Here is a 27,615-nt window from a genome sequence, read left to right on the forward strand (position 1 = left end):
AGTAGTTTGAACCTCTTAATCCCTATCCTACCCTAATTCTCTTCCCCACTGAGAGCTGCTAGTTTATTCTCTGTATCTGTAAGTCTGTTTCTGTTTTGTTATATTCATTTGTTTTATTTTTTAGATTCTATATGTAAATGATAACATACAATGGTTATCTTTCCCTGACTTATTTCACTAAACATAATATCCTCCAGGTCTCTCAATGTAGTTGCAAATGGCAAAGTTTCATTCTTTTTTATGGCTGAGTGATATTTCATTGCATGTATATACCACATCTTCTTGATCCACTTATGTGTTGACAGACACATAGGTTGCTTCTATATCTTGGCTATTGCTAATAATGCTACTTTGAACATTGGGATGCATGTATCTTTTCCAATTAGTGTTTTCACTTTCTTTGGATAAATACTTGGAAGTAGAATCACTAGATCATATGATATTTCTATTTTTTAGTTTTTTGAGAAGCCTCCATACTGTGTTCCATAGTGGCTATACCAATTTACATTCCTACCAACAGTGTACTAGGGTTCCATTTTCTCTACATCTTTGCCAGTATTTGTTATTTGTGGTCTTTTTGATAATAGCCATTCTGACAGGGTGAGGTGATATTTCATTGTGGTTTTGATTTGCATGACAGTGCATTTGTTTTTGTTTGCTGAAGTTGTCATCTATCTGGGCATTGGGGTTACGATAGAGGGAGACAGACATTAATCCAATTCTCATAAATAAATGTACAGTTGCAGTGAAGATCTGGGCTTTGAAAAGGGGAACATGGGGATCAGAGAATGCTCAATAATGGAAACAGACCCAGCCAGGTTGGTGAGGGTGGGCTTCCTGAGGAAGTGACTTTGGAACCATGATTTGAAGGGTGAATAGGAGTTTTTAGTGTGAGACGGGAAGAGAAATATTTCAGGCAGAGGAAATAGCAAAGACCCTGCAAGTGTGAAGGACTGACTTGCTCAGATTTGCTTTTAGTTCACTTTAGCTCAAACGTTCTCTTTAGTTCCCTTTTTTTCATTAAAATCATTGTTGAAAAGAGACTGAATAGATTTATAATAGTATTAGACTCTTTCTTTATAATAAGAATTATAACTTTCCCCAGTCTTTTTAAAATTATGATAAAAAACAATATAAAATTTACCACTTTATCCATTTTTAAGTACAGTTCAGTAGTATAAAGTATATTCACGATGCAGTACAATTTATCTCCAGAACATTTTCATCTTACAAAACTGAAACTCTGTCTCATTAAATAATAACTCCCCATTTCCTCTTCCCCTCTGCCCCTGGCAACCACCACTCTACTTTCCGTTTCTACGAGTCTGACTCTTCTAGGTACATCACAGAAGTGAAATCATACAGTATTTTCTTTTTGTGACTGGCTTATTCCTCTTATAATTATATCTTCAAGGCTCATCCATGTTGTAGCCAGTGACAGGACATCTAGGAAGCTTTTGCAGGTGACCAGGTGGGAGCTGATGGGGGCTGGACCTAGGGCTTGGCAGCTGAGGAGGAAGAAGCAGGTCGGATCAGGGAGATTTGGGAGAGGCGGAGTCAGGGGATTTGGTGAAGGATGGACTGGTGGCGAGGTAGGGTGAGGCAGGGCTCCTGGCTTCTGGACTTGGCCTTCAGAGGGGGCTGTTGTCAGGCCCGTGGCACTCAGAACTGTGGGCTCCTTTGGAGGATGTGGCTGATCCAGGGGCTGAGTTGCGAGCAGAGGAAACCGGGAAAGAACCTCTTCTCTGCCTTCAGCCCAGAGTCTCGTGGAGACCAGAGAGAAGGAAGAGTGAGCAGCTGCTCTGGTTTTTCTTCCCCCTTGTTTGCATCTTCCTACAGAGTACGGACCTTGCTGCACTGGAAAGATGGATCTTTATGGCATCCCAGATGGAAGGAGGATGGCACCTAAGAGTTTTGTGCCCTGTCCCTCCCTATTCAGACAGCACCAGGCTGGGCGCCACAAGTGTCTACCCTGCTGTCTCTGGTCTGTTTCATTCTCCATGGAATTCTAAAGTCCCTCCCCCTTAGAGACTCACCCCCCCTTCTAAAGGCTCCTATCTCCCCAAAAATCACGGAAGAAAGAATCCTAACCCCGACCATCTCCAGGTGTGTGGCAAGTCACTTCTTTCCCAGCCATGCACCCAGACAGCCCATGTTGAACGTCTACCAGGACAGCCCTGCACCAGACCTGGTGAGGAGGAGACAGACATGGGCTCCACTGTCTGAGGAGCAAAGGATGGTAGATATGGCCTTGATATCAGTGTGTATTTCCCTGATGACTCAGATGGTAAAGAATCTGCCTGCAATGCAGGAGAAGCAAGTTCGATCCCTGGGTCTGGAAGATCCCCTGGAGGAGGGAATGGCAACCCACTCCAGTATTCTTGCCTGGAGAATTCCATGGACAGAGGAGCCTGGTGGCTACAGTGCATAGAGTTGCAAAGAGTTGGACATGACTGAGCTACTAACACACACATCAGTATGAACAGGTATGGTGGTTGCTCATGAAAGAAGGTGATTAGTTCTACTTGGTTTTGGTTGGGTGGTAGGGAAGAGTCATCAGGAAGCGCTAGAGAAGATGTGACTTTCTAAAACTGTCTTGGAAGATTTCTATCAGCATGGAGGTAAAGATCAGGAAATGGGGCAGACAAGGGAATTCTTGGCAGGGGGACATGAGAAACAGGCTTGTGCCTTCAGCTTGTTATCAGCAGGCATCTGCAGAAGGACTTGGCTTTAGTCTCTGACTGTAGATGGGGTGGGGATGAGGGGAAGTGAGGAGCTTCTGACACAGAAGCCATTTAGGGGGGTGGTCAACTGGAGATAATGAAAATCATTCTCCAGGGAATTCCCTGGTGGTCCAGTGGTTAGGGCTCTGTGCTTTCACTGCTGAGGGCTTGGGATCTAGTCCTGATCGAGGAACAAAGATCCCACAAGCTGCGTGGTGCAGCCAAAAAAAAAAAAAAAAAAATCCACATAGCACTTTATGCATGCGTACTCAGTCATGTCCGATTCTCTGTGATCCCATGGACTGTAACTCGCCAGGCTCTGATGTCCTCGGGATTTTTCAGGCAAGAATACTGGAGTGGGTTGCCATTTCCTCCTCCAGGGGATCTTCCCAACTCAGAGATCGAACCTGTGTCTCCTGCGTCTCCTGCATTACCAGGTGTGCACATAGCACTTACTAGACACCTAATGCTGCTTTAGAAGCCGTACAAGTATTCATTTATGTAATAGTCACACCAACACTTTGCAGCAGTCACCATTATGCTACCCATTTTCCAGACGGGAAAGCACCCAATTGCACAGAGCAGGAAATAGGATTTGAACCAGGCAGTCTGGCTCCAGACTCTGTGCTTCCAACCGCTGTGTTAGGCTGCAACTCCCAGCCGGCTCTGAGCAGAAATGTTAGGACAGGGCTGGAGGGGATGAAGGAGGGAAAATGGCCAGGCGCTGGCCTCAGATGTGATGTGGGGAGGGGACAAGGGCGGAGCCATGGTAGCTGCTCAGATGTCATGATGGTACCATTCACTGAGCTGTGGAACCCGTGTCGGGGAGAGAGCCTGGCTGGCCCCGTTCTCCCAGTCTGTAAAATGGGGACAGAACACTTGCCTCAATGGTAGAGGGAACCCGAGTGGCGGTCCTTTGGCACTGAAGGTGCTCTGTCAGCGTGGCCTGTCTCTGCCGTCTCACCCCTGGCTCTGCCCGCTGCTGCAAACGTGCCTGCCATCCCCTCTGTCCCCGCTCCAGGCCACCTCTGGGGGCACCCGGCCCTCTGGGAATGTCTTTCTCTGTCATTCCCTCATGGAGCTAGAAGCAGCTTTGAAGTCTGCCCAGCTCTTTAGAGGGAGCGAGGTGAGAGTAGTTCAAGGCATGTGGGTTGGAAGTATTCGGAAATGCAGATGGGCCTCAGGACTTCCTTTTATTTTTGTTCAGCACATCTGAGTGTCTCGGTGGGTACCCCCTGCCCCGCATCTCAGAGGAGGGCCTCCCCACTACTGCAGAAAGGATGTGATAGCACCCATGGTGGTTGGGGGGCGGGGGGCTGCTGTGAGTTTGGGGGCAGGCGAGGGGAGGCCAAGTCTCACCCTCCCACCCCGCCCTGCCACGCCACCAGAATAGAAGGGCCGAGGCGTCGGCCCCAGGGAGGGCCTGGCTGGGACAGCCTCTGAAGCCGGCGGGCGAGAGCCTGGAAGGAAGTCTGAGGGAAGCAGTTTGTTAATATTCAAGTGGAGGCAGCAGTCTTCCCTGGGTTTTCAGTGTCGCCACGGCAGGCAGGCAGCAGAGACATCACCTGCCTAGCTCAACAATGCCAGAGCCTGGGAGACGAGGCCTGGGTTTGGCTCATCCATTGCTGCGTGACACTGGGCAGCTCACCTCCCTCTCTGGGCCCAGGTTGTCTCTTGCGCAGCATCAGGGACTGTGATCAGATCCTCTCTTGGGGCTGCTTCTCACTGCAGCACGGAGGATTCACATCCTTACCTCGTGGCCACGGACCCCTGCTTCAGCGCACCCCCTTCCTGTCCTCTGGGTGGGGCTTGGGACTGGCTGGGCCCCGGACACGTGCTGGGACCTTCTCTGGGAAGCAGTCGGGACACAGGAGCAGACCAAGGAGCAGCAGGTTTGCTGAGAGCCCGCTGCCCCGGAGCATCCCGAGGGGAGGAGAGAGGCCGTGGGCACAGAGTTGATGTCTTGGTGTGGCAGGGGTGACATCTGAGATATTTAACAGTCAGGGCAGCTCTGGCTGCCTGAGCACTTGGGGGGAGGGGGGCTACTGTGCCCGTTGTTAACCCTTTAGTTTCTAGGGGGAAGCTGGGGGACCTAGGGGAGGAACCAGGAAGGCTGGAAAGGGAAATATTGGGCCGGGGTGGGGGCGGGCGTGGGACTTGGGGCAGGGTCTGTTTATCAACTGGTAAGGAAGTGTTTCAGCATTCTGATGACCCGTGTGACTGTACCAGCGACCTGCTGTCTATCAGCTCTGTTTGTGGGGAAGGAGGGACAGAGAAGTCAGCTGAGGCCCCCAGGGAGCTGGTTTCTAGCCCTTTCCACCATCAAGAAAAGTCCTTTCATTCAGAGTGGGCAGCAGGTCACTGGTCCCACTTGGCCCAGCATCCCAAGGTCCCCAGCCTGCTATCCGAGGGTAACCCTCCTGCCTCCACACTGGGGAGCACTGAAGGGAGGCTCCCTCCCCTCCACTCTGTAGCCCAGCTGCCCCACCACTGGCTCCTGCTTCCTTTGTGTCTGTCCCTCAGCCGTCTTCCCTCCCCTGCAGAGGGCCTGTCCCACCCTTCTACCCCCAGGGATGACCCTTCCCATCTCCTTCCCACTTGGCCAGTGGAGGAGAAAGTTGAGATGGGGTTGCAGGGAGGGGGAGGGGAGCAGGTGCACCATAAGGGCAGCTGGAGGGGGAGACCCCAGTTCCTGGTACAAGTCCCCACTCTGCCCGCTGCCCCGACTTCCCTGCGCAGCAATTTCGGTTTCTATTTTAAACAGTTTGGGTTGGTTGCTTCCCTGCCTTCCTGCTGGGTGTTTATAGTGAGGAAAATAATTGGTGATATTTGCACAGATGTGCTGGTACTGCGGCTCATCACGGGCACCTATGCCCCGGGGACCCTCCCTGCCCCCAGCTCCTCTGCCAGCCCGAGGAACCAGCCAGGAATGGGGGGGGGGTAACTGCCGGCCCCCTGCTTCCCCAGAGCCTCAGGCACTGAGACTCAGGCAGAGCTGGAAGCAAGAGGCCTGATGTGCCCCAGGCATGCCCAGAGGCAGGCCCCGGCTTGCCAGGGGAAGGGGCTCTGCTCAAGTGGCAGGGACTGATCAGGACCGGCCCCGGGCTCCACAGGATGGGCCCTTCTGAGGGGTCTGGTCAGAGAAGCCTCAAGGGGCTCTGTTACTGCTGACTGTATTTTCTCTGCAGAGTCTGAGTTTGCTGCTGAGGGTAGGGGGTGGGTGAGGACCGTGGAGAGCAAGACCTGGGTTGAACACAGGACATCGTTGGGCTGCTTCTCTTTTGTCTCCAGGCATGGAGCAGCATCCGGGGGGGCTGGGCAGGAGGCAGGGGCTGCAGGACCTGGACTGGAGTGCATGCTGCCCACTGCTGGGCACCCAGCCCGCTGGGCATGAGGAGACCCCAGCGCAGGCGGGGCTGGGTGGGGCCACCACGTTTCCTGCGTCACCCCAGCATGCGGATGTGCTGTGTGTGTGTGCATATGCGAGTGTGTGCAGGCAGTATCTGTGCTTGTGTGGGCTGTGCCCGTGTGTGCACGGGCATGGATGGAAGTGTGTATGTACAGAGGTGCGGGCAGGCACATGCTGTGTGTATATGTACGTGTGTGTGTGTGTGTGTGTGTGTGTATCTTGGTTTGCGTTCCCCAGGGTTTCTCTGAGGCAAGGGTTCGATTGTGGGTAGTTTATTGGGAGCTGATCCCAGGAGGCAGGAAAATGAGGAAGAAGATGGGGAGAGGAAGGCAACCAGTGAGGGATGTGCTTTTGGTTAAATTGCCACTGCCGGTAGCTGAAGCTCCATCCTTCTGGGGAATCCTCAGAGCAGGTGGAACATGGCTGGTGTCCTTCCATCGAGATGCCGCAAAACCTGGGGGTATTTGTCCACCAGCTTCCATCCATCAGTGGTAGAAGCACCTTCAGCTTATCCTACCTGTGGGCCCAGTGGCACAGAGTTCCCAGGAAGCAGCCTTCGGTGTGGGGAGGTAAAGGCCGCAGGATGTAGGTCTGTTGCTGCGTGGCGGGTGTGCTGGGTGCGGTGATGCGCTGCTCAGGGCCCCGCGGGAATGACGGGCTTCGTCCTCCAGCAAACAGCCTTCAGGGCATCCCTCACCCTGGGAGCAGCCTCGGCTGAAGAGAGCCACTTTGCCCAAGGGTCACAGCCCTTTCTGGGTGGCTCCCATCCATTGCAGTGGAGGCCTGGCCCTTCGTCCCACCTTGAGTCAACTCTGAAGGGCACCTTGGCTCCAGGCCCCACCTCAGGTTGGCCCAGACAGTCGTTTGGCCAGCACTGCAGCCTGACCTCCCCGTAGTTCAGATCTGTCTCCTTCTGCTCCTCTCCTCGAATGTTCTCCCAAGAGTATCTTCTAATGAGTATCATGCAGTGATCTCTGTCTCAGGGGTACCCAGCCTGTGCGGCATGTGTGTGTGTGTGTGTGTGTGTGTGCGCGCGCGCGGAGCTGTGTCTTCCGAGTAGTCATGTGTGAGTGTGGGCATGCCAGTGCCCTCCATGCAGTGACCGAGAGGCCAGGCTGGTCCCTCTGCCAGCCCAGGCAGGTTCCTGGGGGCCTGGAACAGAGAGGATACTGGGGATTTGGTGCTGAGGTTGGGGCCTGAGGCAGACAGTGATGGTTTCCTCCCCACACCACGCTTGAGCAGCCCCCATTGGGAGGTATGAGGGACTCGAGAGAGGGCATCAGGGGAGTGGGGTCCTTGGTGACCCCATACCTGTGTCCACCCCTGATGGGTCCAGGCAGCTCAGGGGAGCTTCAGTCACCCTGGCCCACGTCTCTTCCTCCTGACCTCCAAGGCTCTCGAGTCTAGAATGGATTTTCTTCAGCTTGGACCTCATCTTGTCTTGCAGATTCAAATGCATGCCACACCATCACCCTGCATCCAGGCTACTCCCAGCAGAGTAGTCCTCCAAGCCAGAGCGCCTACCCCTTCTCCTAAGGCCCGGATGTGGGCAGGTCCTCTAGAGAACGTGCTGCAAGGGGCCAGGAGCAGTAGACTGTGGGATGGAGGTCAGTCTTGGGGAAGGATCAGACGCAGGCAAAGGTGGAGGTAGGCGGGGACAGGAAGAGGCCCAGAGGGCACCAGGTGTTACAGAAATGTTTATTACAAGGATAAGTATATACAGTAATGGAGCATTAAAACTGCTGATCCTGGGCCTGTGAGACTTCAGGGGATGCAGTGAGTGGAGGGCTGGGTAATGTCTGGGCTCGCGGAGGATGGTGGACACATTGGGTTCACAGCCCCAAGCTCTGGATGGGGCCCCGGAATGACCAGGTCCACCGATCATGCACAATGACAGCCACAGCTTGAACGCTGACAGGCCTGCCCTCCCAAATGCGTTCCTCCTGCCTGTCTGGGTATTTCTAGAATTCTGAAATTTCCCTATAGTGTTAAGAGCAGCTCTGAGAAGAGGTGCCGGTGAAGAAGCTCCAAGGCTGACCAGGGGTCCATCACTGACCTCCAGCATTCAGAGGTGGAAAAACATCACTGGCATTTGAGACACAGGCCTGACTTTCCTCTTCTTTGAGTTGGTGGAACCTTCAGTTGGGCTCCAGCTGGATGTTTTAGGTGTAATCCAAATAGCTCCAAAACTCCCATGGGAGGCTCCTGCCACATCCCTGCCCACAAATACTAAGGGTCATCCCTTAGTATCCTTTCAATACATTCTCTATATCCATCTAGACCTTGCTCACCTCCTCTAGGAGGCCCTCCTGGGCTTCTCAGCTGCCATGCCAGCCCTGTGTCCCTCCCTTCATCTACACTCACTATGCAGGGTCTCCTCGCTACGTTCCCCCTTGGCTGGATCCAGGATTCTGCACTCAGTGGCTGCTGGACTGATGGAACTCTCTCTCTCTCTGTCTGCCTGGCATGGTGCCAGCTCAGAGCCCCCGGAGGAATCCAGAAAAGGAGGATGGGGGCAGAGAACAGGAGCAACGATATTCCAGGGCCCTTCAGGCTCTCTGTCATCTCATCTGCCTTTCACTCCTGCATAAAGACGCTCCAAGAACCTGCCCCCAGTACAGTTTACCCGCCCCAGGCACCCCTTCTCCACCTAGAATCTACTCTGTCTTACATGCCCACAGAAGAGGTAAGCACCCTCTAGAACCAGAAAGACCAAGGGGGTCCCTTTGTGTGTATTTCCATCTTGGCTGGCTGAGGTCTGGGCATCACAGGCCAGAGAGTGGAGTTGGGAAGTTCAGGGAGACCCCAGGTGGAGACTCCTGTGCGCTGGAAGGACTGGGTCCGCTCCTCTGCCCCCCAGGCATCCCTTTCTCTCCCTGTAATCTGCTCTTCTTTGTGGAGAGGTTAGCAGAGTTGGGTAGTGTGTTGCCGCAGGGCAGGAGACCCTTTGGGGAATGAGCAGAATGGGGAGAGCTCCCAGCCAGAGGCAGCTCTGCCTGGATGGCCGGGTGGGCAGCCCTTCCCTCTCCTGGACTGAGTGATGCCCCCTGGCATGCTCTAGGCTGGTGGCAATGGGCAGGAGGGAGTGAAGGTCGTGCCCCGCTGGCTGCAGCCTGGGAGGCCTCCTCCTGACAAGCCACCCCCATGAGTTGTCTCCCCAGAGAGTCTGCTACCCCCAGCACCCCCTCTCTGCCTCCTCAGGCAGAGTAGGGGAGTCAGGATGCCAGGCCTTCTTGGCCACTAGCCGTGGCCATTCTGGGACATGTAAGCTGCCAGGGCCACCACCACGGCCACATAGAGACCAGCCCCCACGGCGATGGACAGTGTGGCCAGGAAGAGGGCCCGGCGGGAGGTGGTGTTGGCCAGGCGGAAGTCCCCCTTGGAGATTGCCTTGCTGGTCTAGGGAGAGAGAGGCGCTGGTGAAAAGGAACATCCCCTTGCCCAGCAAAATAGCCCCAGCCCCCCAGGCCCTGACCCCAGGTGCCCCGGGGAGGGAGGGTGGCCACAGCAGAAGCCCTGGGCCCCCATAAAGCCTCTTACCCCCTGGGAGAAGTAGAAGGCGGCGATGCCCAGGGGCCAGAAGCAGCAGAGCATGGAGAAGATGGTGAGACCCAGGTGGTCCCTGGGAGGCAGCGTAAGGAAGTTGTCTTCACTTTCACTCTCCGTTGATGTGGCATCACTCTGCAAAACATGAGTGGGCTCTTGTGACCTGGGGGACACCCATCGGCAGTGGCATGGGGCAGCGGGCAGACTCATCTGTTGTTAGCGGGAGTGTGGATTGGGCTCCGGACTCTCTACCAAAACCTTGGCAATGGTTCAATGATTCCACCCTTGGGGATTTATCACTAGGAAAGACTACAAGTATACACATGCAAGAATACATGAACAAGTATACATGTACTAGAATGTTCATTATAGGATAGTAACCGTGAAAGATCAGGAACAGTCTCAACGCCCAGTGACCAAGAGATTGGGTTAATAAGTGGTGGAAGAATTTATAATGGGATACCATATAACCCTTAAAATTCACCTTGGTAGAAAATATTAGATTACGTGGAGCCAATGGGTTGCTTAGAGAGGAAAATTCAGTTACAGAAATATGTATAGCAAGAACTCTTTTGGGGCGGGGGAGGTAGAAAAAAACGTAAGTGAAAAGACTGGAAGATCATTCACTAAAATAATTGCTATCTTTGAATAATTTTTTGCATTGACTTTAAATTGCTTATATAATTAAGAAAACAAGAACCAGGTGAACGTTCCTCAAAGACCAGAAGTCCATAGATGGAGGGATGAGTGGACAAAGACAATGTTTATCTATATGTATAAGGGACTATCATTCAGCCATAAAAAGAAGAAAATCCTGCCATTTGGGCCAACATGAGTCTTGATACATTATGCTAAGTGAAAGAAGCCCAAGACAAATACCATTTGATCTCACTTATATGTAGGATCCAAGAAAGCTGAATTCAGAGAAACAGTGAGTAGGTCGGTGGTTGCTGGGGGCTAGGGAGTAGGAACAATGAGGAGAAGTTGGTTAAAGAGTAAAAACTTCCAGTTATAAGGGGAATAAGTTCTGGGGATCTGCTACAGCGTGGTGACTGTAGTTAATAATAATGTATTATATACTTGAAAGTTTCTATGAGAGTAGATCTTAAATGTTCTCTTTATAGCAACAGCAAAATGGCAATTAGGTGAGGTAAATGGTGTGTTAACTAACCTTATTGTGGTAAACATTTTGTGATAGATACATGAATCAAATCATGGCATTGTATACCTTAATGTTACATAATAATTATATCTCGATTGAACTGGAAAAAAAAAAACAAGAACAAAAAATGCTATTAAAAAGTCAAATAGGGGACTTCCCTGGCAGTCCAGTGGTTAAGACTTCACCTTCCAATGCAAGGGGTGCAGGTTCAATCCCTGGCCAGGGAGCTAGGATCCCATATGCCTTGCGGCCGGAAAACCAAAACATAAAACAGAAACAATATTCTAACAAATTCAATAAAGACTTTGAAAATGGTTCACATTAAAAAAAAAAGTCAAATAGTCATAACCTTTAAAAATTGTGAATCACTATGTTGTACACCTGAAACTTACATAATATTGTACATGAGCTTCAATAGAAAGATACCCTAATGCAATAAATAGTAAAAAAAAAAAAAAAAAATTAAACTGTCAGCTTTAACTAGTGTTTCTCAAAGTGTGGCTAGCATCTGTGCCAGAGGGCCTTTTCTTTAGTAAAATACAGACTCCTGGGGCCCAAGCCAGGCCTGCAAAGTCTCAGTGCCCGGAGGTAGGCCTGAGAATCTGCATTTACACGCACATGCTTACCTCTTCTTCCTCCGGGTCACCCTCTTGGCCTTGGAGCTCCTCTTGAACCCCATAGGACACAGTCTGGATGGCGACATCCTCTTCCGCTTGGCTAGGTTCCGTGGACCGCTCCGTAGGCCCAGCTGGGGGCTCCCTGCCCTCTGTGAAGCTGGTCTCACAGCTGCCTGCCCTGGGCTCCTTGACCTTGTCCCTCCCCAGGAGACAGCTGGGCCTGTACCAGGCCTCCACAGCCAGCTGCAGGGACCCGGGGTCCAGGAGCTGGTGGGCATGCGCAGGGTCAGCACCGCCCAGGAGGTAGGAATAGATCTTCTCCCGGCAGGGCCAGGCAGGAGAAGCCTCGGGATAGGGGTAGGGGCCATGGAGGTGCGTGGGGCTCCGAGGCAGCAGTGGGTTCTGTAGCTCACTCAGACTCTCCATGGTTCTGGGGGCAGCTCCGGGGAGGCGAGCCCCAGAACCCTGGGACTTGGTGGCCAGTTGAGCCGTCCTCAGAGGGCCTGCTAGGGAGAGCAAGACAGACAGACACTGCGGCCGGCATTCTGGATGAAGGACAGGAAGTAGTGACGAGCACAGACTCTGCAGTCTGACTTGCCCTGGACCCTGTCTGTACCACCGGCCAGCCGCAGGACCTTGAGCTGGCTGTTTAACTCAGATCCTCCGTTTCTTTGCAGCAGAACTTACCTCATAGAGCTGGGTCATTCATTTATCCATTCACCGCATGACCACTGAGCGTCAGCGATGGCCAGGTGCTGTACAGATGCTGGGGATGAAGCAGGCGGAGGAAGAAGGCTGCACACTTGGTCTCCCAGAGCTCACAGTCTGGGGAAGACGCCTGCCCTGTAGGGGAAGTACAGCAGAGGGTGTCAGAATATACGACGGATAGAACTGACACGGAGGTGCAAGGGGAGGCTTTGGAGCTGAGATCTGAAGGAAGAAGATGGGTTGACAAGGCGAGAGGAGAGGGTGCACATTTCACGCAGTGGGCGGATAAAATCTGGTTGGTCTGAGAGCCAGAGATGAGGCTGGTGTGGCTGCAGGTACAGAGAAAGGTGTGAGACGGACTGCGGGGCCAGACCATGCAGCCCTGTTGAGGTCAAAGGGGCCTTCAGGGGTCTTGGCAGGGTTGATAGGATGAGATTAGGGTCCTGAAGCCTTCCTTGTGGCTGTGTGTGGGGGGTGGCTTAGACTGACTGTCTCATGGATAGAAGGCTTTGCCGTGGCTTCTGATAAACTGAGGACCGCTGAGACTCTATGGTGAGCAGATGGAGAAATGGGAGTGGGCCTTGGGAGATACTGTCAGGATCGGTGGCAGGTGGGATGCTGCATCGACAGAGGATTTGTTCTCAGGTTGGGTGGGCCCACGTTTAGCTCAGAGCTCGCCCCATGCCACGTGCTCACAGAGGTCAGCTCTTCCTGGTGTTGGCGCTTCTCCCCAAGTATGGTCTTAGGGGATGCTCCTTAGGCTCACCTCCCTTCTAAGGTGAATTCTGGGATCTGGAGGAGGGGTTAGGTCACTGCTCTCTGGGGGGAGGCATGCTCATCAACCCAGAGGCCTCACTGCTGCTCTCTCCTCCTTCCTCTCCAGAGGTCAGAATGCAGGGAGGGGAGCCCTTGGACTACAGTGACGTGAAGGGGCTTCTTCCTGCTGATGGGGAGCTGGGCATCCAAGGCAGAGGCCTCACAAGGTTACATTCATGCCTGGGCCCCTCTGGGCTGATTCCCAGCAGGGCTGGACCCTCTAACTCCCCAGGGCAGCTTCTAAGCCCCTGTCACAGCCTCCCCCCACCAGCAGATGTGAGCCATGGACATAGAGCTAAAGGACATGTGACCACAGGCTTGTGGGTTTGAGAGTTAGATACACAGAGTTTCCATTCCTGATCCACATTAGCTTTTTGACCTGACAGTTTCCCCATTTGGAACCAGAGGAGTTGGATTAAACAGCCACCGATGGCGATGGTGGCACTAACATACCACAATTCCATAGTTTGAGGAGCCCTCCAGAAGTGAGATTCCCCCACTCCCTGTCCTCTTTCAGTAGTCAGGAATGGATGAGCACACTCAGATGAGCCCAGGGGGTGCAGAGCTCACCTTCCCCACCACAGCCCCTCCAGCAGGGTCAGGGAGGCAAAGGGAAGGCAAGACATCTATTTGCCAGATGACCCACGGAGCCAAGGGGTTGTTGCCTGGCTTCCCAACTCCCTCTTGGCTGCCTTATCCCAGCTCTGCCCCTCCACCTGGCCCCTGCCCCTGCTCACCTCGCCTACTCTCTGGGCTTCCATCCATGTGGGCAAAGGTGGGCAGGGGCCTTTCTGAGGGAGTAAGGTTGGGGAGACCAGCCCTAGGGTCCTCAGAACAGATGAATGCATCAAACTCACCCCTGCCCTATGCCTTGCCTCACCAAGAGGCCATACTGTCATCCCCTAGGGGCAAAGGAGGGATACTTGTGACCAGGAGTCAGGCCCTGGAGCTCTGAGGGGTGTTTGGGAGGGCCCTTATCCAGGGCTGGCAGGGGTGGCTGTATCCCAGCCCATCACCCAGCTCCTGCCAGCCACCCTCTATTGGTCAAAGTACAGACAGCTGAACCTCTGAAAGCCAAGCCATGCACCCTTTCCTGGATCAGTGTCCCCTACCCCCCAACACGTGCCCTGGTCGTGCCTTTAAGTAGAAATCGGCGCTTCATGCACACAGGTATATGAGCCTGGGTTTTCCACCATAAGGACAATCTGGAAGTCACCTGAAAGTCCAACAGTTGGGGGCAAGTTAAATAAATTATGGTGCAAAAACAATGGTACAGGGCCTTCAAACAGGTTTGCAAAAAAAGGAATAATATGAGAAAATGCTCTCTGTAGATTCAGTGAGAAGGGAAAAAAGAACACTGAATGTGCATGTGATCTCAACTCCGCCAAAATGTCAACAGTGATTATCTCCAGGGGTGGGAGCACAGGTGCTTTTCATTTTTTTTTTTTAACACCACATTTTTTTCTGTTTTCCACATTCATTTTTTACGATGAGCATGCACTACTTTTAAATCAGAAAAAAAAATTAATGGATTTCTTCTGAGCCAAATTATCTAAAATCAGTTTAAAACCTCCCCAGGCTGGGGCACTCCTTCTGAGAAGGAATGAGGCCGAGCACGACATCAAAACCTGCCCCCTGTCCAATACGCGCAGAGAGGCAGGAGGCACACACATGCCGTCTCACACACCCGTTTTCAGAAAGCAACCAAGTCACAGGCTGCAGCACCTGCCCAGGGTCTGGCTAAGGGTCATGATTCTCTTAACAGGTCATGTTCTTTCTGTCACCCGTTAGGGTCACACAGGAGTTCACTGGGCTGACTCTGGGGACCCAGCTCCGAGTCCTGGCCAGCTGGAGGTGGTGGCTGGCTCTCGCCCAGTCTTCTCTTGTCCTTGGCCTGGCCTGATCTTTCGGTCTGTTGCTTATGGTTGCCCCCCTCTGTTCCCTGGATTAAGGGACTAGCATTCAATGCAGAGCAATTTTCATCTCCACTTCGGCTGCCTGGTCTCACCTGGATTGTGGTCCTTCCACGCTGTGGATGGTACTGTGTACATGCTTACTTGCTGGTGAGCATGTTTCTGTGTGTGTGTGTGTGTGCGCGCGCGTGTGTGTGCAGGGGTGCACTCTGCTCCAGAGGAAAGACATGTGATGTCTGGGATTCTGAATGTAGGAAGATCGCTCCAAACGTGTGGTCGTGGCTGGAGGTCTGGGCCAGGCCAGAAGACGGGAGGAGAGGCGGGTCTGTGAAGCCACGGTCCCTGGCTTGTTTCCTTGTGAGCTGAGAACCGGGCTGGGCTCTTGAGTGTGCCGTGATTATCTGGGGAAGGAGAGCGCGCTGCCACCTCCCAGACAAGGGACAGGAAACCATCCAAATACAGCCTCACGAGGGAGTCTGATTGCACTGGAGTCCAGTCATGCAGTGTGACATCCGTTTGCTTATCTCTAAAATGTACGGTAAGGGTAGAAGGGGTTGATTTTAACAGCTCAGCTCAAGATGACCCTAGGATTCTACTGAGAGAAGAAAGAAGAAGAAGAACTTATACTTATTGAGTTTTTTGCCACATGCCAGGAAGTGAACTGTTCTAAATGCTCATTTTGACTCTGTAATTCTAGTGGGAAAATAACAACAGGACAGAGGGCTTCTTTCCAGCAGTTGCAGACTAACTTGTGTTACACAAACCTGCCTACGAAAGCCAGGGAAACTTTGAAGGCATTGAACAGTCACCAAGGAAGTAAGAACTTGAGGGATCAAGGTGCTAAGGACAGCTGAGCCTGACCTTTGGCAATAGTTTTCCCCTCTTCCAGCAGGGAGGAAAAGTGGAGTTCAGGGATGGTTAAAGAAGAAGTGTTCCAGTAAACATGTCCATTTCCAACTGGGACCACCTTAGGGCTACCCATCAGGAGTAGAAAAAACCAGTAACAGATCAGCCCTCCTGAGGACAGAAACCACGCTTTAAATCAGCTCTGCTCCTAACTGGATTAAGGTGATCTGTATATAATCTTGCTGTTTGCCAGAAGCAAAAGTTGTCTTCAGCCAGTGGTTCTCAAACTAGCCAGTCTCAACATCACCAGGAGGACTTGATAAACCCAGACGGCTGGCTCCCACCCTCATAGTTTATGATTCCAGGATGGGAATTGAGAATTTTCATTTCTAACAAGAATCTGGGTGAGTTGAATCTGCTGGCCAAGGACCCACTTTAAGAACCATTGCTCTGATAACCACAGAAAGAAGAGTAAATGAATATATAACTAGTGAGATAACAGAAATGAAATAATAAAGGTATTTAATTTATCCAAAATGAGGCAGAAGGAATATAGAACCAGTGAGACAAATAGAAAACAAACAGTAAGATGTTAGACTTACACCCAACGATGTGAGTAGCTATATTGGATATAAATGGAATAAAATTGCCCATAAAAGACAAAGATAGTCCCATTGTGTATTGTTCCATTTATGTGAAATCCTAGAGAAGGCAAAACTATGGTGAAAAAGAGCAGATTGGTGGTTGCTAAGGGCCACGTGGGGAGGGGATAGACTGCAAAGGGGCACGAAAATTTTGGGGGGTGATGTTCTGCAGCTTGATTGTGGTAGTGCTTATGTGACTGCAGGTATTCCACAAAATTCACTGAATTGTATACTTAAAATTGGTGACCATTATTGTATGTAGGTTATACTTTAAAGATGATTTTAAAAAGAGACAAAACCTAGATTTTTAAAACAACACAATCTGATAATGTGCTACTTATAGTCAATGTACCTTAAATATAAAAATGCAAAGAAGTTTAAGGTTGAAACAATAACATCTCACACTTCACTCAATTCTTACTGTGTCCTAGGCACTGTTCTAAATGTGATGTATTCTCTCACTTAATCCTTATAGAAACTCTGTAAATCACTATCTTCATCATTGTCTCCATTTTACAGATGAAGACACTTAGGCATAAGACACTTGTAAGGGCCCACAGGCATGCAACTGGTGAGTAGTGGACAGGACCTGAACCCTGACCCCAGAGTCACTTTGCTTTGCTGCCACCCTATGTTGGCGGCCGTCTATTGAGCGCTTGCTTTGTCCTGGACACCATGGCAAGTGCTTCAAATGCAGTATCTCATGTAATCTGTCCTTTTAACACGGGTGAGGGGGGTTGCGACTCAGAGAGGTTAAACAGGTTTTCTGAGATCACACAGCTGGAGAGCGGCAGAGCCCTGTCTGACCCAGTCTGTCTGATCAGAGCTCTTGCTGGCCTGAACAGCATCAAATTCTCTGGGATTAGCTGTGGGGGGGTGGGGCTTAGAGGAGGCAGGGTGAACACTGCTAAAAAGAGACCACAGGGACAGTGTGATGTGGGACCAGGAGTTGGGTCGTTGTCCGTGGGATGGGGCCAGTCCTTAGCAGAATGCTGTAAAATCACAACAGCTACTTTTTACGGCAACCTCACGTGAGCCCCGTGTTTCACACACTGTATCTCTAACCTGTACAACAACTGATGAAATTGGCTATTATTATTTCTTATTTTCAGATGAGGAAACGGAGGCTCAGAAAGGTTAAGTAACTTGCCCAAGATTAAACAGTATCAGACACTGGATTTGAACCTGGGTTTAACTGAGTCTAACACCTGGCCTTTCAGAGCCTACTTGTGTGTAAATGGTTGTGATAAACGGTTGTGGGTGTGAGAATGGCAAGGACTTAGTCTTGAATGGGTTAAAACCAGAGACCTTATAGAAGGGAATGGGAAATGGGAGCTTTAGGAAAAGATTAAGAGATTTGGGGTGATTTAGCAGCCCAGGGATGGCTGCCTAGATAACCTTAAGGTCTGGATTCAAATAAATACAGAGCTATAGTGAGGAAGTTCGGCCTCTGACCACTATCTCTCAGTGCAACAAGAAAGACTGCTTCTAAACTGGAAGATAAAAGCCAGAACTTCCTCGCAGGGCAGAAGATTAAATAGAAATGATTACAATCCAGAGGAGAGGTGCCGTCTTTAAGAATAGGTGCTAGACCAACTTCCAGGCAGATAATATGTAAACTGTTCTGTAAACTGTGAAGTCCTGTGACTTGGGAGGCTGTTAGTAGATGACTTGGGACTGGACTGGATGATTTCCGGCCTGTAAGCAAGAGAGCCGCCAAACCAGCTTCGGACTCACGGATGCTGCTTGCTGTATCTGACAGCAGAGAGAAAGAGTCAGGGGTCAGGGTCGGGGTGGGAGGCAACAGAGTTGAGGGAAAACAGAAGATTTAGCTTTCTTTGCTTCAGTTTCCTCCTCAGGAAGCTAACACAATTGATTATCCTTTCTTTCTCCTCTGTCTTCAAATGCTCCTAACTCTTGATCTTCCCTAATGGCACTTAAACATATTGTCATTTTCCTGGCTTAAAAAAGAAATCGTGATGAGTGCACAATCTGACTGTCAATCCTTTGACACTCCTCCCATCGAGAAGTAGGGATCTATGTCCCTCCTTTCTAACCTGAGTGGGTTTGTGACTGCTTTGACCACATAGTACAGCTAAGGTGATGCTATGAGGTTTCAGAGGCCAGGTTACAGAAGGTCATGCATCTTTCACCTTGCTCGCTGGAATACTCACTCTTGGGACCCTGAGCTGCTCTGAATTACCCTGAAGCTGTCAGGCTGGAAAGGCTCTGTGTGTGACGCTCTGGTTGGCAGAGGCTGCTGAACCCAACCTTCTGGTCATCCCAGGATGCCAGACATGTGAGTGAAGCCATCTTGGACTCTTCAAGCCAGCCCATCTGTCCGCTGAGGACCACTGGATGACCTCTGCCCATGCCACATGGAGTGGAATAATCACACAGCTCAAGCCTGCGTGAATTTCTGACCCTCAATGTCATGAGATAAAATAAGATGTCCCTTGTTTTAGCCGCAAAGCCTTGAGGTAGTCAGGCAGAAACCGAGAGGAGGAACATTTGTCTTCCATGCCACCTCCCCTCCTTCAGCTCCTGTCCTTTCCCTCTCCTTTTCTTCACAGCCATGCTGCTCAGAAACTTTGTCTCCACCCACATCAGAATACTTCAGCTCTCAGTTCAAAAGTCACCTCCTTAGGGAGGTCATCCCTACATCTTCAGCCTAGATTTAGGTTGCTGGTTATCTGCTTTCCAGGCTCCAGCTCTTTCTTTCCTAGAGCTTATCCCAGTCTCTATTTACATAAGTGTAATTCCTTGATTAGGGTCTCTCTCCCTCACCAGATCTCATGAGCTTCAAGAGGGTGGGGACTCTGTCTGCTTCCAGGCCCCTGGCCTGGCATATAATAGGCACTCCAGTTGGTGAGACACCAACTGGAGACACAGTTGGTCTCACGAATAAATGAATGAATTAGTGGATGAGTGAGCTAGGTGGGCTGAGCCTCCTCCTTAAGAAACTCTTTCCAGGACCTGGGATGGATGGAGCACATTTGGCTGGGGCATATTTAGTTTTGTACAACAAACACTTCTTAAGCAGTCCAGACCAGTTTTTGGAATGCAAAAATCAACCAGAAGTGGTACCTACTTTGAGGAGGAGGGGAGAATACAGACTAGCAAATACAAGGTTTCAATGCCATGGAGTAAGTTGTGCTAGCAGGACATGGAGTGTTGTGGATACACTGATATGGGACTCCTATCCTGAGAAAGGAGTGGAGGTGATGAAACTAGGAAAAGGTTTTCACAGCAGGTGACATCTGAACTGAGTCTTGAAGGAAAAAGATGAGTCATTAGGTGAGACAATGAGAAATGAGTATTTCTAGCAGAGGAAACAGCACAGGAGCATGGGACCGTGGTCTAGAGGGGAAGCCAGGTGGCTTGATATTGATGGAATCAGGCAAGGGAGGTGGGAAGGCCTCCAATTCCTTTCAGAGAAGCTTTTCACTCTGGGCAATGGGGAGCCAATGATGGTTGTCTCAAGGAAGAGATACAGTCAGGCCTGTGTTTTAGCTATGGTTTTTCCAGTAGTCATGTATGGATGTGAGAACTGGACCATAAAGAAGGTTGCTGCTACTGCTAAGTCGCTTCAGTCGTGTCCGACTCTGTGCGGCCCCGTAGACGGCAACCCACCAGGCTCCCCCATCCCTGGGATTCTCCAGGCAAGAACACTGGAGTGGGTTGCCATTTCCTTCTCCAATGCATGAAAGTGAAAAGTGAAAGTGAAGACGCTCAGTCGTGTCTGACTCTTAGCGACCCCATGGACTGCAGCCTACCAGGCTCCTCTGTCCATGGGATTTTCCAGGCAAAAGTACTGGAGTGGGGTGCCATTGCCTTCTCCAAAGAAGGTTGAGCACTGAAGAATTGATGCTTTCAAACTGCTGTGCTGAAGACTCTTGAGAGTCTCTTGGACTGCAAGGAGATCAAACCAGTCAGTCCTAAAGGAAATCAACCCTGAATATTCACTGGATGGCCTGATGCTGAAGCTGAAGCTCCAATACTTTGACCACCTGATGCAAAGAACCAACTCATTGGAAAAGACTCTGATAATGGGAAAAACTGAAGGCAGTAGGAGAAGAGGGTGACATCACCGACTCAATGGACATGAGTTTGAGCAAACTCTGGGAGATAGTGAAGGACAGGGAAGCCTGGTGTGCTACAGTCCTTGGGGTCGCAAAGAGTTGGACATAACTTAGCAACTGAATAACAATAACAACTCTGGGTGGCAGCAGTGGATAGAAAGGATTTGAGGAGTGTGAAAACAGAAGCTTGGAGTCTATTAAGAGGCTATTGTACAATGCGGGCAGGAGGGGATGAGGACCTGAACCTGATGGTGAAATGGATGGAGATGAAGAGTAATACCTGAGGAGTAGTTAGGCTAAACGAATAGGATTTTGAGACCAACCATAGTGAGGAAGAGAGAGGAGCAAGAATGACTTCCAGGTTTCTGGTTTCTTTAACTAAGTAGAAGGTGATGCCACCAACTTAGGCAAAAAATCTAGGGGGAAGCTGTTGATTTGAGAAGGCAGCCTGAGCATAAACGTCCACTTCTTCTCCCTCTTAAGGTTCCATTAAGATGACAGGATATATTTTCAAAATGATGAAATCACAACAAAACTGGAAAACAGAAAAGATTATCAGTGGACCAGAAACACAGAGGAATTTCTGGGAGATAAAAAGCAGATGAGATTCCTTGGTGAAGAAATGAGTACAGAGATAGTCACAGTCCCAAACACCAGAGGTAAGAACAATAAACATTCAAAGGAGAGGCCTGTTAGGGAAACAAACTTATCCAACTTCAGAGGAAATACATGCCAGCTGCCTATATTAGTCAATATCTTTTTTATTCATGAGTCTGAATGAACAACAAAAGATAATGAAAAATATCTATGTGGCAATAAAAGAGAAAGATTAAATAAACAAATATAAAACCAGCCCAACAAGAATTCCAAATCATTCAAGTTATAGAAAATATATATAAATTTTTTTCAATTCATATCCTCAGAGAGATGTAAGAGGATGTTGCATCCATAAAACAAGAATAGGCTGCTATGAAAAAGGAGCAGTCAAAGAACCAAAAAGTATTTTAAAAATTGAAAATAATTGTCTAAATTTTAAAAAATTCAATCTAGATTCTGGATAATAAAATGGACACAGTTAAAGATTAACTTTTTAATGTAAAAGAAGAAGTTAATAAAATTTCCCAAGACATAGAGCAAAAAGACAAAAAGATGGAAGATATGCAAGTTAAGAGAAATGGAGGAGAGTCCCAGGAGATCAAACATCCATCTAACAGGAATGTCAGAAAGACAGAACAGAGAGACTGGAGGGAAAACAATAATAATTAAAGAAGCAAAAGCAGAACATGATTCATGAACTGAAAAAAGAAAAAGAATATTTAGATTGAAATGGGTCACCAAGTACCAAGCTGAAAAAATGAAACACATACACACAGATGGAAAGAATGGGAAAGAGAAGCAGATGAGTTTGGTTTTGAAGTGCCTTTGGGATACAAGGGTAGAAACCCCACCTGGCAATTGATGTATGGAGATGAAGCCCTGGGTGGTGGTCAGGTCTGGAAAGAGATTTGAGAAAGTGAGGAGAAGAGGGCTGAGGGGGAAACCCAGGAAAGATGGGAGGAAAGTGAGGAGAAGAGGGCTGAGGGGGAAACCCAGGAAAGATAAACAGCTGGAATACTCAGCTCCCACAGGAGGCATCTCAGTTGCTCTTTTCTTGGGAACTTCAGTTCACCTTCTGTTTTATCCACTGCCACCCTGGACTCCCATAGGCTGGATTGGCCTCTTCCAGAGCAAAATCTGCCTGTCTTAGTGGTGGGTTTGTGGCTGACAAAGGTGAAAATTGCTGGGAGGATTGGAATGGTGATACCATTACACAAATTAGTCTGTTTTCAGGTGGAAATCAAATCTTTATTCTTGCTGAAACAATCTCTCTCTCCACTGAAGCAGCTCATTCCCAAACACTTAGAAGAAAACAGAGCATCTAACAGTGGAAGATAACACATCTGATGGAGAGGTAGAGCATTGGGCTCTCACTCTCTGCTTGGTTTGCTTGGGACAAGGGTAGAGGCTGGGGGGTGGCAGAGGAGCTACAGGGAGGAGGAAGAGTGAATAAAGGAGGCGGCAAGAGAAGAGAGGACCCGGTTACAGACAGCAGAGATGAGATCAGTCTTTTGCATCTCCTGGCTTGCAGCAGAGGGGACCTTGCTCCAGGTAGGCTGTCCACCCAGCCCCTGAGAAGGGAAGGGGCTTGTAAAATACCAAAGGTCTAAAAATCTGGGATATTTCTTTTCCCCAAAGTGAAGCCTATTCCTTCTGCCTTTTCCTCTCTGGAGTGGTGTACTTTAAGGTTGGAGGTCCCTCTAGGATGCACAGATGAGTTGGCCTTTTGAACTGGAAAGTAATTAATAATGTACAGATTTCTCCAGATATTCTCTGCCTCTGTCATCTTGTATGTGCCACCAGGGGAAGGGGCCTGCATGTGGGTATTTCAGTTTCAATCTGTTGCTTCACACACACACACACACAACACACATTATTATTTAATGACCATGTCACATTGATCTCCTCCTCTTCCTCAGATCTCCCCGCCACCCACCCTTCTACTCCCAGCCCCAAATAACTGAGGTTAGCCAGTCATGTGCCAGCGTTGACTCTCTTTTTTCCGTTTGAGGCCTTGTGAAGGGGATCAGAATGGGAGCCTCAGTAGGAAGTGGGGCTGGAGGGGAAGATAAGAAGTAGTCAGTGGGCAGCTTTCCCTGGTTGGGAGAGGAGCCGCATATGTCTGCCTGGGTGACCAGAGGTGCCCTGCACCCTGACACCTCCGAATCTGGGAAGTCTACTCAGACAGCTGCAGAAGCGGGGCGGTGCATTGTTCTAGCCCCAGCAGCAAGCCAGCACCCCCAGAGACCAGTCACACAGAAAATAAAGCCCCTGTCCATGCTTCCTACTGCCACTGTTGCCATCACTTTGTTGTGAGGGTTGGTGACTGCCCATTAACTCTGGAGAGCTGATTCTTGCCAGTGCTGCACCAACAGCCGGGAGCCAGAAAGTGCTGACATGGGGGAGGGGTTGATTCCCCCACCCTGGCTGGGCGCTTGCAGGGCAAGTCTGGGAGGTCGCTGGCATGGCTTACTCAGCTCTACCCAATTGCCAATTAGCTAAGGTTTTTCTGAACATCGCTGGGCCTGCCGCAGTTGAGGAAAATTATTGTCAGAGAAGCTCATTGTGTTTTCAAATTAAAAAACTCTCCCCAGGGATGGATCTTTCCTGACTGTCCCCTCCTCTAGTCTTAGGAGGGGGGGAGCCCAGTCAGGAAAGGTCCCTAGGAGAAAATGGCCTAGGACTGGATCCCTGGCCCTTGGCTACACACAGGGGTGTTCTGGGTTGAGGGGTGGGGAGTGTTTTCCTGGTCTCTGGGCTTATAGGCAGCCCCCCCACCCCCCACCAGCTCACCCTCATGGCATTCTCAGGGAAATAAGGAAGAGAGGGAAATCTTAAGAAAACACGAAAAAAATATAAATGGCCTTTTTTGGTTCCTTTGCTTCCCTCTACTCCATTAATAAAATCTGATTCTTTACTGAGAGAACATAACTTATTCTCCAAATCAGGTTAATGAAGTTGGTCTTCTGTGTTCAAGGAGAACTGAGGGATTTGAGGGCTTGGGACAGCCCTCAGAGAGCTACACAGAATATCAGGGCTTAGAATCTTAAAACTCATCTCCCTCAACCTTCTTTGACAATTGAGAAAACTGAAGCCCACAGAGGGGAGAGGAGCTGACTGAGATAGTCAGTGGTAGATCTGGGACCAGAACGCAGGGCTCCTGACTTTTAGTTGAATGCTTTTATAAAACTTCATTCTTTTATTTTACATCCAATTACTGAGTCCTTACTATCTTCCAGGTGTTATGGGGGAGGGGAGGTGTGGAGGAAAGCAAAGAGATGAAAACAACACAATCCTTGCCTTCAAGGAGCTGTTTCCCTAGATCTGTGATTCTTGGGGGAAAAAAGAAAACAAACTGAGCCAGACTCTCACTCTATATTGTCTTCTATAGGTGATGACGGAAGAGGAGAAGGGGAGGGAACCCTTTGGGCTCCTCAAGATTTATAAGTTGTGCTTCCCGGACTCTGGGGCCCCAGAAGGCCAAGGACAAAGAGAGCCAAGGTTGGGCTGGGAGAAAATGCGGAAGAGTGACAAGGATCAGGTCACTGCCAGCAGGCCTGACTGCTGCATGGGGACAGGCACGCACACTTGTCTAGTGGCATACAGTTGACAAGCCTTTAATCTCAGATGTTGTTTCACTGATTCCTACGGCAGTTCCTTGAGGTGAACAGAGCAGCTACTTTATCCTCACTGGACACATGAGGAAACTGAGGTTCAGAAAGGTCAGATAACTGGCCTAAAGCCAGTTAATGCCAGTGCCCGGCTAGGAACTCCTAGTCTAGTGCCCTTTCTGTGACTGGCAGGGGAGAAGTTATGCTGAGTTAAGAGGATGGGGATAAAGCAGTGGTCAGCCACAGCGACAGGCCAGTCTTCCTCTACGCAGTTTCATTTTGATCACCATGTTCTGCCACTCAGAGAACTCTGTTCTGAAGAACTGGAAGCACTTTGCAGGCCTGAGTGAGCTCATTCAGCACGCTCTTGCCAGAAGGAAGACTCCAAATAGAGGCTCTGTCTAGGGTCGCCAGTATACAGTCACCGAAGAGAAAATGGGACTCAGGTTCCCCACCTCTGCCCTTATGCACCAACCAGTGCATTGCAAAACCAGCCTTCTTCCATGAGAGTCAAGAGGGCCACAGGAAAAATATTGAGGTATCTTCTGGTACTTCCCTCCTTCTCTGGAGAAAAGGGCCTGGCCTATCTGTTGGCCCAAGGGCCATTGCCCGGGTAAAGAAATCTTGAGGCAGGGGGACCACAGCCCACCCCAGTCACCCTGATGAGCGGGCTTGGAAGAGGAGAGGGGAGCTTAGTGAAGCGGCTTAGGTTTCCCTAGTGTCGTGGGGACTGGGGTTCTAGGAGTCCTAGAGACTCTCTTCAGTTCCTTGTGAGCAGGATGTCTCAGAGCTGCCTGAGGTTGGGGTCAAGGCCTGGCCGGTGTAGGGTCAGGGTACCCGGGTGCCTGTGTGGGCCCTAGTCCCCCAGGCCCCTGCCAGCATCTCCAGCCAGTAGGGGGAGGGGGAGGGATGGACTTGGCGCGATCTCGGGATGGAAGGAAGTCAGAGTCCCCGTCGCTGAGAGGGGTCCCACTGCCCTCCCCAGCTCAATCCCAGCCAGGCGCCTAGCTCTGCGCTCCCGCTGCGCCCCCAGGCGGCTCCTTACCTGTCCCGCCGAGGGCAGTCCCACCTCCTCCGCGGGGCTTGGGGGGCCCGCCGGGCATGAGCCGGGGAGCGACTGGCGCCCTCGCCTCACGGCTTCGGCGAAGCTCCCAGAAGGGCGCCTCTGCTCCGGGCCCCGGGTCCCCGCCGCCGCCGCCGCCGCTTCAGCACCGCGGACAGCTCCCGCCCGCCTCCCGCCGCCGCCGCCCGCCCAGCCCGGCTCGGTCCCGGGAGCCCCGCATCCTGACCCGGCCCCGCCGCCGCCGCGCAGCCCTCACTCAGCCCGGCCCGAGGCGGCTCCGCGCCGACTTAGCAGAGCAGCGAGCAGGGTCCCCCGCCTCCCCGCCTCCCGCCGCCGCCGCCGCCTCCCTCTCGCCTCCGTGCTCCCTTCTACGCTCCGGAATCAGCCCACCAGGCACTCCGGACCCGCTCCGGGGCGGGGCGGGGCGGGGCGGGGCGGGAAGTCGGGGGGAGCCCAGAGGAGGCGGCCGCGCGAGGGGCGCGCCGCTGGAACCGGCTTCTCTGGTTCCTGGAGCTGAGCCCCCTTTCCCCAGACCTTTGCCTCAAACCTACTCCCGCACTTCCCCAGGAGCTATGGGCGGTGCTCCCATTTTGGAGCCCTGAGTCTTAATATTGATCTGCACGGCCCCCCCCCCCCCAAAAGAAAAGCAAGGAAACAAAAGCCACTTATAGGGCGCCTACTGTATACCAGACACCATGCTGAGTCTTAACGTTTTTTAACCAATATCATCTCATTTAATTTTCTTAACTCTATGAGGCAGTATTTTTTTTCTTTCCTTTCTTTCCTATTTTATACATGAAGACACCAGGCTCATAGAGATTAAATCTCCTGATTTAGAGATTGCAGTGCTGTGCTGGGAACTGTACAGTCTCTAAAGACTGTGGGCCTAAGATTTGGTCCTAGTGTCTCTCCTATTAACTATATAACTTTGAGGAGTTACTTAATCTCTCAAAGCCTTGAGTTTCTCCTTAGTGAAATTGGGGGAGCTGAATCACCTTGTGGGGTCATATGAGGACAAAGTGAGATGGCATATGTGACACATTGGCCCCAAATAGGCCCTCAGTGGGTGAGTGTTCCCTTCGGTTCTCCAGGAAGGGTCCCTGATATCCTCAGATACCAGCCAGGGTTTCTGGCTGCTTTGTCTCCCTGACTGTGCTGTTCTTTATCACCCCCACCCCCAACCAGTTTCCTTTTTTCAAGCATGAGGGTATCCTCATCTTAAGTGTAGTGAGTGGATGAGGCTGTTTTTTACAAGGTCTTGAGTCTCACTGTAGTACCAGGAGGTTGGGAGAGGAGAGGATTCTCATTTTCTGAAGGTAAATAGAGGCCTGCAAAGTAAACCCCAGAGGGACTTCTCTGGTGGTCCATTGGTTAAGTATCCACCTTGCAAAGCAGGGCACGAGGGTTTGATCCCTGGTCAGGGAACTAAAGATCCTACACACTGTGGAGCAACTAAGCCCTCGCACCACCAAGTACTGGAGCCCACGTACCATAACTGCTGAGCCTGTGCCCCACAACTAAGACCTGATGCAGACAAAATAAATAAATCAACAAACCTCAGAGCAAGCTGGAGCTGGGGCTGGGGATGGAAGGAGTCACTGAGAACCAGCCTCTGGCAGCAGGAGTTCTCCCTCCCCCATCCAAGAATACATAGAGCACCGAACGGTGGTCTCTAGGCGCTCTCACTCCCACATAACCTGGAATGTCTACACCAGTTCTGTTGAACTCCTAGCATCCACTGCAGGAGCCAAGAGCCCCCATCATGGAGTTTGGGTCTGTTTCTCTTCAGGACCGGGCAGGGAACTCCCTAAGCTTGTGGTCTTCCTTTGTCTTCCAGCTAGTATTGATTGGTGTTTAACCCACTGGGTGTTAAATATA

At 50.7% G+C, this 27,615-nt stretch overlaps 1 protein-coding gene across 1 annotated transcript; it reads right to left on the reverse strand.

Moving 5' to 3' along the window:
• Positions 1-7,814: 7,814 nt before the first annotated feature.
• On the reverse strand, positions 7,815-25,871 carry SYNDIG1L (synapse differentiation inducing 1 like). Its single transcript, XM_043472959.1, has 5 exons — positions 25,720-25,871; positions 12,145-12,300; positions 11,467-11,963; positions 9,673-9,813; positions 7,815-9,531 (listed from the first exon to the last, which is right to left on the reverse strand). The coding sequence occupies exons 3-5, from the start codon at positions 11,881-11,883 to the stop codon at positions 9,373-9,375; spliced, it is 717 nt and encodes a 238-aa protein (XP_043328894.1). The 5' UTR covers positions 11,884-11,963; positions 12,145-12,300; positions 25,720-25,871; the 3' UTR covers positions 7,815-9,372.
• Positions 25,872-27,615: the final 1,744 nt, after the last annotated feature.

This window comes from Cervus canadensis, chromosome 6, assembly GCF_019320065.1.
Source record: "Cervus canadensis isolate Bull #8, Minnesota chromosome 6, ASM1932006v1, whole genome shotgun sequence".
NCBI lineage: Eukaryota > Metazoa > Chordata > Mammalia > Artiodactyla > Cervidae > Cervus > Cervus canadensis.

Coding starts and splice junctions, on each gene's coding strand:
- SYNDIG1L (XM_043472959.1), bottom strand. CDS start 11,883: ATGGAGAGTCTGAGTGAGCTACAGAACCCACTGCTGCCTCGGAGCCCC. Junction 9,814..11,466: donor GTGACCCGGAGGAAGAAGAG/GTAAGCATGTGC, acceptor CATGTTTTGCAG/AGTGATGCCACATCAACGGA. Junction 9,532..9,672: donor CCTTCTACTTCTCCCAGGGG/GTAAGAGGCTTT, acceptor CTCTCTCCCTAG/ACCAGCAAGGCAATCTCCAA.